This window comes from Ursus maritimus, unplaced genomic scaffold (assembly GCF_017311325.1).
Source record: "Ursus maritimus isolate PB19 unplaced genomic scaffold, ASM1731132v1 scaffold_4, whole genome shotgun sequence".
In the NCBI taxonomy this organism is placed as follows: Eukaryota; Metazoa; Chordata; class Mammalia; order Carnivora; family Ursidae; genus Ursus; species Ursus maritimus.
Window position 1 is genome coordinate 80,192,395 of NW_024426552.1, and position 11,892 is coordinate 80,204,286.

General features: G+C 45.7%; 1 protein-coding gene across 1 annotated transcript in view; it reads left to right on the top strand.

The window, feature by feature from the left end:
* The window catches only part of MCF2L2 (MCF.2 cell line derived transforming sequence-like 2), a 253,980-nt gene extending 243,923 nt beyond the window's left edge, over positions 1–10,057 (top strand). Inside the window, exons 27-30 of the mRNA XM_040621737.1 lie at positions 4,702–4,790; positions 5,181–5,290; positions 5,365–5,958; positions 9,664–10,057. Coding sequence (XP_040477671.1) covers positions 4,702–4,790; positions 5,181–5,290; positions 5,365–5,958; positions 9,664–9,748 — 878 coding nt within the window. The 3' untranslated portion in view covers positions 9,749–10,057. The remainder of the gene's footprint in view (positions 1–4,701; positions 4,791–5,180; positions 5,291–5,364; positions 5,959–9,663) is intronic.
* Positions 10,058–11,892: the final 1,835 nt, after the last annotated feature.

An 11,892-nucleotide genomic window follows, 5' to 3' on the forward strand; every position in this document is an offset into this window, starting at 1 on the left:
TTGCAAAGGAAATGGACACTTTAGATACAGACCAGCCCTGATGTCCACATTTACACTCTGGGACACCAAACAAATGATCCTAATCCAGCCTAGTACCTGTGGAAACAACCTGGAGATCTCTCCTGTCTGTGAGCTCTGGAGAGCTACTGGGAGGGATTAGGCATAAAGTGACCCCAGGAGTTAACTCCTGGAAGGCAGAGAAGGAGCTTCGTTAGCCCCATAGCACAGTGGTTAAGAGTTCACAACTCAAACCCAGCTCTGTGTTTTTGGATGAATTACGTCACTTCCTTGTGCTTAAGTTCTTGTCATCATTTATTTTATAAAATGCAGGTAATACTGTATAGTCTTACTGTGGGAATTAAATGAGATGAACCTTTCAGACTAGTGCCTAGATGGCTGTTTACATATTATCATTAGCAACTAGTTACCCACATTTGTTCCTCCAGGGAAGGAAAGGAAAGGCTTACCTGTAATCTTAAGACATGTTTCCACCCCACTGACCCCAAGTGAAAATGATGTACTTTAGTTCATGTGATAGAGGTGGTCCTTAAAAAATTTTGCATAATTGGGGAGCCTGGATGGCTCCGTTGGTTAAGCGTCAGACTCACGATTTCGTCTCAGATAAGGATATCAGGGTCTTGAGATCAAGCCCTGGTTAGGGCTCCATGCTCAGCGTGGAGTCCTCTTGAGACTCTCTTCCTCTCTCTCTGTGCCCCCCTCCCCCAACCCCCGCGCTTACGCACGCGACCTCGTGCAGGCATTTGCTCTCTCTCTCAAAAAATAATAAATCTTTTAAAAAGTTTTGCATAATTGTAAGGAATAGAGAAAAATAGTTTGAAAGAAAAAAATAGTTTGCCCGTTTGAAATTCATGGGGTAAGGAGCGGCCTCTGAACAAGTGAGATCTACAGTGGTCCTATTATGCCATCTAGTGGACAGCAAGGGAAAGGTATGGTCTTACCTTCAAAGGTCGTAATTTACCCAAAACGTGTTATATTGATGAGGATAAAAACTCACTAATGGGTTCACTTGTTAATAAATTTCATTCAATTTTTAAACCAAAATAAAAGATCAGAATTCTAAACAATAAGTGCTAAAACTAAATTCCCGAAACCATTTAGGATTTATGTGATGTATGCTAGAAAAATCATCCACTGAAGGAAAAGAGAATATACACCAGTCCTTACTAGCATGAATTTTCACCGCCCACCTTTCCCATTCTTCTTATCCTTCTTCACCAACATTTTTATGCTTATTCTGGTACATGGACAGACACTCAAAGTATACCTTCCCAACACACCACTGGACCTTGACTGGTACCAGAGCCATTCTGCTCATTTTCCAAGAATGCAACCACCATTTAAAATTTTGCTGTAATCAAATTGAATATTTTTCAAGAATCTATGTGTTTGGTTTTGTTTTCAGTGTGTGTGTGTGTGTGTGTGTGTGTGTGTGTGTGTGTCTATGCTCTGTTTCCTTTTAAAGGCATTTATTACCTTTGTAATTTGTTTCCTCCTCCAGATACTTATGAGGATGAAGACAATGGCAAACGAATCTCCCCCAAAGGTGAGTAATAATAGCATACCTGTAGTACCCACAGTTGTTCTGAAACCTTCTCTTTAATATTATTGTAATCACTATTAACAACAACAGGTGTTATTTATTAAATTCCTAAGATGTACCAGACATTTTACTTTATAAGCCCTTTTGCTAATCTTTATATCAAAACTACGATAGATATTATTATCCCCATTGTTATAGACAAGAAAACTGTTGCTCAGAGAGGCTAAGTGGCTTACCCAGGATCACACAGCTAGAGAATGAGCGACAAAGTCAGAACCACGCTCAGGTCTCACTGAGCCCGAAGCCTCTGCTCCTACCACTGGACAATGAGCTTTCATTTATTCACTCACGGGATCTGCCAGACCTTGAGCCCAAGATTCTGGGGTCTCCTGAGTGCTGTCACCTCTATAGGACCTAAGACTTAGTCCCTAAGACCCTAAGAGCCCATGGCCAGTGAATCCTGGAGGAAGGGCTTCAATATGCAGATGACAAAAACGCAGCAAAACTCAGACTGGGAGCTGCGCTTTTGTCGCCTGCACTTCCAGCTTTGACTGAAGGACGTCCTCCAAGGTTTGCTGGTTCTGAGAATGCTGAGTCTCTTCCAGGAGCCGGGGGGGATACTGGGCGAATAGGACATAGTCTCTCTGGCCAAGAGCCCCGGGACCCATGGGGGAGACATAAGAGGGCTCACCCAGAGCAGCTGCAGTTTGTGTCAGAAGAAATTCTCCCTTGTAGGGTCTAATGATGTGATTGTGGGTGAGCCCACCACCTCCACAGCCCCTCTCCTCCTCTGTCTCCCAGGATAGGATAGAACACAATAGAGGTGCCTGGATGGCTCCATGGTTTAAGTGTCTGCCTTCAGCTCAGGCCATGATCTCAGGGTCCTAGGATTGAGCCCCTGGTTGGGCTCCGTGCTCAGCAGGGAGTCTGCTTCTTCCTTTCCCTCTGCCCCTCCCCCTCCCTCTGCCTCTTCCCCTCCTTTTAACTCTCTCCCTCCCTCTGCCCCTCCCCCTGCTTGTGCTCTCTCTCTCTTAAATAAATAAAATCTTTTGAAAAAAAGAATAGAACACAATAGAATAAAGTAGAATAGAATAATAGAATAGAATAGATCAGATGAGGACATCATACTTGTAAGGGGAATGTTGTTCCATAAACTTGTTTTCACTTCAGAGATGTATTATGTGTGTACACTATGTTGGATGTAAAGTTGGCATCTCTCTGTGGCTGCACTCGAAGAAGTATGGAAAACTCTGGTCTAGACTAAACTGGGGGCATCCTCCACCCCCACCTGTGGTACCAGGAATGAAGGAAGCCATGTGTGCTGACAGTCCCCAGCAGGGAGGTGGCATCTGCCTATTGTCAGCGCTGGGAAGATCATTTCTCTTTCCAGGCTCAGGCAGATCCTTCCTGAAGGCAGGGAATGGCCTAGGTGACCTTGAAATAATGGTCAACCTGTGGCCAAGTGTGTGAGAGGTCCTCTGTCCCAGCCCTGTGCCTGGCTGAGGGTCCCCTTCCCCTCTGGCTAGGCCTGCAGGAGAGGGGAAAGCCGCCACCAGGGCCTGGTCATTATTTTACCTCAGGTGCCAGTTACCTGCGGGGTGGCCGGAACTGGCTGTCAGGTCTCTCAGTTGCAGCGTTGCCCTCCCCCTCAGCCCTGCGGGCCCCAGACCCTGAGTGCTCCATGACTGCCAGAGGCCTCAGAGCTGGACCCACCCCTGGTCTCCCAGGGGGTAGCTCTGGGCTCTTTGCACCCCTCCGCCCTTCGTCTGGGGCAAAAGGAGGAGCAGCCCTTCTCTTCACACAGTGGGGTGGGGAGGGGGAAATGTGGTCAAGGGCAAGGTCTCTGTTTCATCCCTTATAGCCTTTCAGCAAGACTGCCCTTCCTCATCCTCACTGTCTGCTCCCCGGTGTAAGGGGGTCTGGGTTGGATGACTGCCCTACAGAGGAGACTCTGGGTGTTATTGCGGATGTCCCCGAGTTCCTTCTGGAGGAAGGCAGTGAGAGGCACCTCTGTGAGCCCTCCACCCCTCACCCTACCATGTCCTGGGACTGGAAATTAAACCAGGTTTGCTGCAATCTGAGAGCACTCTGTCCAGCTGCCTTACAACTCTCCAGCATCAGGCGGGGCCCCTGGAGGTCTGCTCCCCGTTTTGCTGGCACAGCCCCCACTGATCTGCTCTGGGGAGAGCTCTTGGCCCCAGAACGCAGCTTGGGAGGCCTCTGGGCAGCAGGTCAGGGAGTTCCCACATGTGCACTTACTGCTCACTGATCTGTAACTGTGCCACCACCCCAACCCTGGGCTCCTCTAGGATTCCTGTGTCCAGAAAGCCCTCGCTCCCCATGCCCTGCTTATGCCCTTCCAGGCCTCACCCCAATCCCTGCCCTTGCATTGTCACCTGAACAGAAACTTGGTCCTGCACTCAGATTCCTGTGGGAATCTGCTGCTCAGCCAGTCAGCCAACAGAACTTGGCCAGATGATTATTCCTCTCTCATCTGTTTCTCATCTGTAAAATGGAGCTAAAGCTCTTTGCAAGGTTATGTGAAGCTTAACTTTTGACAAACCGGCATTCCAACAGGCACGAAGCAGGGCTCAGTGTTTGGTGGAGGTTGCTGTTCTCCTCAGTGTCTAGCAGCCCCAGCACATGACAGGTGCACAGTGGCATGGTGCACAGTGGCATGACCGGTCAGCTAATGAATCAGTTCATTGGAGAGAGAGGCAGGATGTGCTTGTTCCTCTAATTTCCCATGGGGAGAGCAGTGACAGAGGCTACCAAGGGAATGGGAAATGGGCAGTAATCAGAGGAGAGAAAAGGGGCAAGGGGAAAAGAATGGAGAGAAGAAGGATGGAGGCCAAGAAGGTTGTCAAGCACAAAAAGACGACCATTTTCTTGGGGGACAAGGAGTAGGGCTATGAACACCATGTAGACATGTCTTCTCAGTCACGCTTACAGAATTTTGAGCTGGAAAGGGAACCTGAAAAACACAGACCCCCCCCCCCCCAGGTGAGGCACTCCAGATCCTGGGAGAGTAGGAGTTAGAGATGGGGGAGAATGGGTTCTTGGGGACAGGCACTGCCTGGGACATCTGGCCATCCCCTCTCCTGTACAGCAGGCCAAATTCTTCCCTTTCTTTCTCCAAGGCTGCTCCAGCAGGGAGTTTATCTCAATGGAAACCTTTGAGGAGCCTGAAGGTGCAGAAGAAATGGAAAAGGAGAGCAGCGCTCTGAGTGTAATTTATTTTCTTCTTACCTCTTTCATTTTTCTCCTTCATTCCTATTCATCAGCTTCTCTTGCCTCTTCCTCTCCCCCTTTCCTCTCTCTCCCCTTCCTCTCTTCCCTGTTTTTCCTGATTCTCACCCAGAAGGACCAGACCTAACCCAGGAAGCTGAGGTCACTGGATCTTCAAAGTGCCTCAGACCCTCCCAGCCTAGCACGGCCCCGTCTCCTTAGCAATGCACTAGTTTCTGGTCATAAATATGGGGCTCCTGCTGGGATCCCGAGTGGCCCCCGTGGGAGAGCTAGGGTGGGCCTCAACCTGCCAGCGGGAATCATCAATTGCGCCTGGGCACTCCTCTGCACTGCCAATTCTGAGGGTGCACCACTGTCCCCTCCCTTACAGCTATCCGGACTTTTCCAGTTGGACGACAGTTATGAAACGTGTTCCTCCAAACCTGTCCTGGAAACAGGAGAAAGTATCCAGGGGAAAGAAGAAGTTGGCGATGAGGACATGTGAGTGTGAAAGAGGAAAGAACGGGAAGCGGATCTGTTAGCCATCGCTCCTCTGACTCTTCTTGGAATTTCAGGACAACAAACAAAACTAAGCCAGTGTCCACTGGCTTGCTCGCCCCTGCGGGGGAGACAACTAGTTTGCGGGCAAAAGCAGTGCGGGCGAGGGAAGGATGCCTGAGGACCCTCTCCCCAGAGAACAGACACCGGTTCCAGACCACCGCGGCTCCCGGCTCCGCCGAGCGACCCCAGGCGGCCTTCGTTCTGGGCACAGGCTGCGGCGGGCGCCGGGGGACGGGCCCACCCTTAAATAGGGAGCAGCCAAGGGGCCTCGGACCCTCCGCATCTGCCACCGTGGCGGGGGTTGGGGGGGAGGGGCCAGGACCGCCTTCCAGGAGCCTGAGGAAGGGTCCACTGCCTGCCCGCGGAGCCCACCCTCCGGGTGCGGGCCGCGGAGAACCTGTGAGCCGCTCTCCATGCGCCTGCGCGAGCTCGGGGCACTGGGCACAGACTGCCGCAAACTCCGGGGCTGCTCCGCACGCGCCTGCGCGAGCGCCGGGATTCAGCGCAGACTCCCGCGAACCTCGGAGCTGTTCACACGCCTGCGCGAGCGCGGGGACTGGGCGCAGGCACACACGAACCGCGGAGCTGCTGTACACGCGTCTGCGGAGGTTAGTGGAGCCCAGCCCTGGAGGGCTCCGCCCAAGGTTTCTCAACGGTGGCACTCTGACTTTGGGGGCTGGATAATTCTTTGTTGGGGAGGGGAGGGCTGTCTTGTGCATTGTAGGATATTTGGCAGCATCCCAGGCCTCTTCCCACAAGATGCCAGCAACATTCCTCTCCCACCCGCTCACCCAAATTATGACAATCTTTCTAAAAAATGCCTTCAGACATTGCCAAATTTTTCCTGGGGTGGGTGTGGGGAGATCTGTTGAGAATCTCCTGTCCGAGCCTTGGAAGAGCCGAAAGTCTACGGGGCAGCCCTGTGCTGTTCTGAATCTCCACAAGAATGTTCCTGTGGTGTTTGTGTTACTTTGTTCCAGAATTGATCCTTTCAGAGAGGGTTGGTTCCAAGTTAATGTCTGAGGTATTTCTTTTTAGATTTTTCGGTTTTAAAACTAGTTTCAGTTATTTTCAGTTATTTTTAATTTTTCATTTTATTAGTTAATTTTTAGTTAATTTCTATTTTTAGTTTTCTAGTTATTTTATAGCTTTAAAGTTACTTGTTTATAAATTGTTTTCAAGGTTATTTAGTTTTTGAGTTATTCATTTTCAGTTTCTTATTACAGTTATCTTAAGAGTGATACATTTCCAAACTAGCTTTAGAATTATTTTAAATTATCTTTATAATTATTAATATCTGAGTTATTTACTTTTATAGTTATTCTGTTTTTTAGTTATTCGAGTTTTTGAGTTATTTATTTTTACAGTTATTTAACTACTAAAAATTCACTGTGAGTTTTAAAATTATTTTAGAATTATTTTCAGAAGAAAGTGTTTTTAGTTATTTTAGAGTTTTTTTTCCTTTGTTAGAGTTGCTTATTGTCGTAGTTATTTATTTTTAGTTATTTTAGATTTGTGGTTATTAATTTTACATTATTTATTATTATCTTTTAGTTATTTGGTTTTAAATTATTTTCAATTGTTGCATTTTTGAGCATTTACTGAATTTTTTATATTCAGAGTTTTTGAGATATTTCATTTTGAGTTATTTTCAGTTATTTATTCTCAATTATTACTTTTCAGTTACATCTTTGCCACTTAAAAATTTTTTATGTTCTGTATTTTTACTTATTTCATTTTGAGATTTATTTTCAGAATTATTTAATATTGGAATTAGTCTGGGGGATCCAAACAAGAGACATGACATCAGTTATTTTAACAGAGAGAATTTAGTATAAATTTGTTATCCAGCTATTGAAGATTTTAAGAGGGAAAAAAAAATGATAATGTGATATCATGGAGATGTTAACTGCAAGAAGCAGCCACCAGCCCAAGGGCTGAGGGAGCAAAGGGAAGAGATTGGAGGTGGCCCTGCATAGCTGGGTTTGACTCTCTGAGGAAGAAGTGCTGCCCCCCAGGACAGGTGTCCCAGGAGCTGGAAGTTGGTTTGGGAGCTGGATGCAGAACTCTCGGTGCAGTCAGCTAGTGCTGGAGTCTCTGAAGAGCAGGGGGAGGGATGATGAGGCTGGTTATGGAAGTATTGGGAAAATGGCATACTGTAGCCACTGGAACCAGCTGTTGTTCTCACGGTGCAGACTAGTTGCTGGGGGGATGCTGACAGGAACTCAGGCGCACAGAGGTCCCTCTCCCCTCTTCCATCCTCTGGTCAGTCTGCTTTATTGGCCAAGCCTGACAGGGAGCAGCTGGCAGTGGAAGTGAGTGGCTCCAGGCCACAAAGCAGAGATTAGAAGGGTGGGCTGAAAGCCGAGAAATCATGGTGAATAACCAGCACACTGACCTCTGGAGCTGTTTACTTGAGTTAGTTTTGGATTTAGTTAGTTTTGAAATTGTTAGCGTGATTTAATTTCAACTTTTCACTGAATGTGGGATCTGGTTAAGTTTTTGGTTTCTGGATTTGTTTCTGGAATGGAGTGGGAACTTTTTAAACACCTGAGGACTGTCTCCCATGTGACTCAAGAAAATCGCTTCAGAATTCAAGAAAACAAGAAAACAAAAATAAGTATCTCACCTTGTTCATAAAGAAGCCCTTTGACTTTGTGGCCAAAAAAGGGCAGAGACTAAGGGACAGACCATCAGGGAGAGGCTTTTCAGCAAAATTGTCCAACAGAGTGTTATTTGAAATTTTTCAGAAAGTTGTGTTGTGGAGCTACCTTCTTGTGCCGCTTTCCTAACAACAAAGTATCTTTCTCGACGATGGAGTGTGTTTCATATTTGTAGACTACAATATTGATTGTTTAAACACTAAAATAAAGTTCTTTCCAAACCCATAGGAAATCTTATTTCCTTCTACTTACATTATTTCCAACATACATTATTTCATTTTGGCCATAGAACATTTATTTATTTGTTTGTTCATTCTACTCAATACCTATTTCCTGAGCACCTCTGTCCTCAGGAAAGTGCTGGCATCAGGAGAGACCAGAAAGGCATGAAGATGAATGAGAAGCTCTCAGTACAGTTGAGGGAGACAGATGTGGAAACATCATCACAACACAGTGTGATACATTCTTTGGGGGCACAGAACCCTGCCACTGACTTCCTGATGTAGTCAGTGATGACGTGATATCTGGGCTGGGTCTCCTGGAGCAGGCGATTTCTCCAGGTGGAAAAGGAGAAGGACATCCTGGTTGTGCACAGGCACAGAGGCGTGGAGGAGCAATGCATGGCAGGGAGGATGCGTTGACAGAGGCCACTGGGCCACAGGGTTCAGAAAAGCACTAACGTTAGGGTTGGCCCTGGTGCTTGACAAATAGGACCTCAGTTGGTCCTCACAGCCAGTCTGCAAGAGAGTTGGAAGCAATCTCAAGAGTCAATGCTCTTCCTGGCCTTCCTGTTCCAATCACAGCCTAGAAGGTCCTCTGACTTGTCATTCCTGGAATTCTTCAACTCATTTCTGGCTTTATCCTTGGTCCATTCACTTCTCCCCACTTACCCTTGGAGGTGAGTCCCTCCCTCCTTTATCTTTTGATTCCTGCCTCTTAAACATCCGTGGGGAAGGAGGAGGGTTGAGACCAGCTGTGAGGTGCAGGTGCGGCCAGCTGCAGAAGAGGCAGACAAGAGCAGAGGGGAGCCGCTGTGGGGTCTCCTAGGGTAGTTCTGCAGACGAGCATGGTGGCAACTGAGCTCCTGGTGAACCAATCATAACCTGCAACTGCAAACAACACCCCTTGAAAGTTTGTGGGGGTGCCTTCCCAAAGTGGGGAGCCTGCCTTACAACCAGCCAAAGCTTGTGAATCAACAGATTGAGATTTTTAAAAGCACACAGAGCCCTTTGCTGCATTAACAGCACTGGACATGTCTACCCAGTCAAAAGAAAGTATAGTCTTTCACAATCTATGATGGCCTATTTTCATACTTTTCTATAGAACACATTCATTCAGTCTTGAATATGTCTCTCAGCATACTTCTCTGCTTTGGCTCTCTGGTCGTCTTATCAATCACCATATACATGTCTCAATAAGAATATGTAAGAACTGGAGCTGGACAGAAAAATCTTCTAGATTCTATTAGAATTGTCAGAAAACCCATCACTTGGATCCTCTTAAACACTTTGATCATTGACTAGCCATGTGCCCACTACAGAAACAGCCCCAAACTTTCCCAATCCTTTGGACATCAGTCATTTTGTGAATCTGCAGAACCAGCCACACTTGGTGCTGGTAAGGTACGAAGTGCCTACCCCCCCCCCCCAGGCCTCACATGAGGAGCGTCTCCAGAAATCCTGCATCACAGATGGACGGCCAGAAGAACCATTTCAGGACCAGTCATCATTGCTGATGCTGCCCCCAGCTGCTCTATGGTAGCCTACTGTGACCTTCCACTCTGGCTCCTTTGGTAAGCGCCACACTGCTGCTCTGCTTATAGGTGTCCTCTGAGAGAAACAAGAAAAAAAATAAAGGGTGGCTTTTTATGTGAGTGAAACTTATGTCATCTTTCTGTTTGAGTAAATGGAAAAGAATTCAAAACCATCAGATAAAATCTTCCAGCCTGTTATTCAAGTCGTCCACAGCTTTATAGAGTTGCCCGTTGCCCACTAGAGGGACTCATTTCAACGTGTGCTGAGGACTGGGCATGCTGCGGCCTGACAGGAAGGTGCCCAGGCTGGAACCAGCCCTGGATCTTGGAAAGCGGCCTGGAGTCTGAGTCCACACTCGAACACTAGCCATGCCTTCTGAAATAATTAGACAAGTTAGAGATCCTCTAAATCAGCATTTCCCAGAGCATATTTTGCAAAATAGAAGAGTGTAAGAGTTTCATGAGTTAATCCCACCTTGAAAAAATTTTTTAATATATTTTTAAAATACTATGTATTCTATTTCTCATTTGGTTGATCCCAGTTAGTGAATTAAAAGATCTGAGAACTCTCATGAGGTAAGTCTGTATATTTTTGTTAAACATGATTTCCCAAACCTGTTTGACCACAGAATCCTTCTCTTTGTGGAATATAACATTCCTTGTATATTAGTAAGGGAAAAGCTGCTGCAACAGAGATCCATCCGTATAGTGCCTTAAAGAATATGTATGTCTCACAGAACAGCCTGGATTGTGTATGCAGCCTGCTCTGCTCCACACAGTCATTGGGTGTCCCAGGTTCTGGTTTTTCCACCATCCTCTAGACCTTAGTCCTTGTCTATGTTGTCAAAAGCTTGTCTCAGGAATGCCCAATTTCCAGCTTGCCGGTAGAAGAAAGAACTTGGAAGATTGCAATGTTTTAAGGCCTAGCCTACAAAATGTCACACAGTGTATTTTCTTATATTCCTTTAGTAAAAGCCTTCTTCCATGGCCACACCAAGCTATAAGAGGGGTTGGAAACCTAGCCAGGAGGCTGTTGCTCAATTGCAGCTTTGACAACTATGTGTCACTGTCACCCAATGAGCCTGAGGCAAAGCAGGGACTAGAATCCAGGTCTTCTAACTCCTAGGCCAGGATTACTACACTATCATCTGCTTCCTCAGACATGTTTCAAGAGTCCCAGGGTTACTGTCAGATGAGGATAGAAAACATAGCTTCACCAACTCTCTATAAAATATTTGTCAGTTGCATCTGTAATCTGGTATTTTTTATGTATGGATTAACTTTCGAATATGGCTATTTTTTTTAAAAGATTTTATTTATTCATTTGAGAGAGAGAAACAGAGCACAGGGGAAAAGGCAGAGGGAGAAGGGGAAGCAGGCTCCCCGCTGAGCAGGGAGCCCAACAAGGGGCTCAATCCCAGGACCCTGAGGTCATGACCTGAGCTGAAGGCAGATGCTTAGCCATCTAAGCCACCCAGGTGCCCCTCAAATATGGCTATTAAAGTAGAAAAAATTGTAAGTTTATATTATATTTTAATGTACCAGAGAACACATATTGTGGGAATGAACAAACATAAGAGGAACAGAGTAGAGAATCTTGAAATGGACCCAAATTCCTCTCAGAATTTAAAGCATGAAAAAAGACATTTCAAATTAGTTTTGAACAGAAAAGATGAATTATGTGTGAAAGTGGTGCTGGGACCACTGAATAGCAATATGGGGGGTGGGGAAGAAGGATAAGTTTTACACCAGCCCTTAAAATGATTCATATTGTTCAACTATGTGACTTAAAGAAATCATGAAAATCAAAACATTTAAAAATAATTTTGAATAGAGTAAAGCTTTTCTCAACAAAAATGAAAACAAGAAGCTATGAAAGAAAAATCTTGACAATACAGGCTATGTAAGAGGCAAAAACTTATATATAGAAAAAAGGAACAGTTAAAAACTCAAAACATACATTTCAAAACATATGGTAAAAGACTAATTTTCCTTGATATAGAAGGAGATTTACAAATCAATAGCAACAATAGAAAAATTGGGCAAAGGACATGAATATACACGAATTGAAAATAAATTCAAAATTCAACAAATATATGAAAAGAAGCAAAACAATGATACTCTTT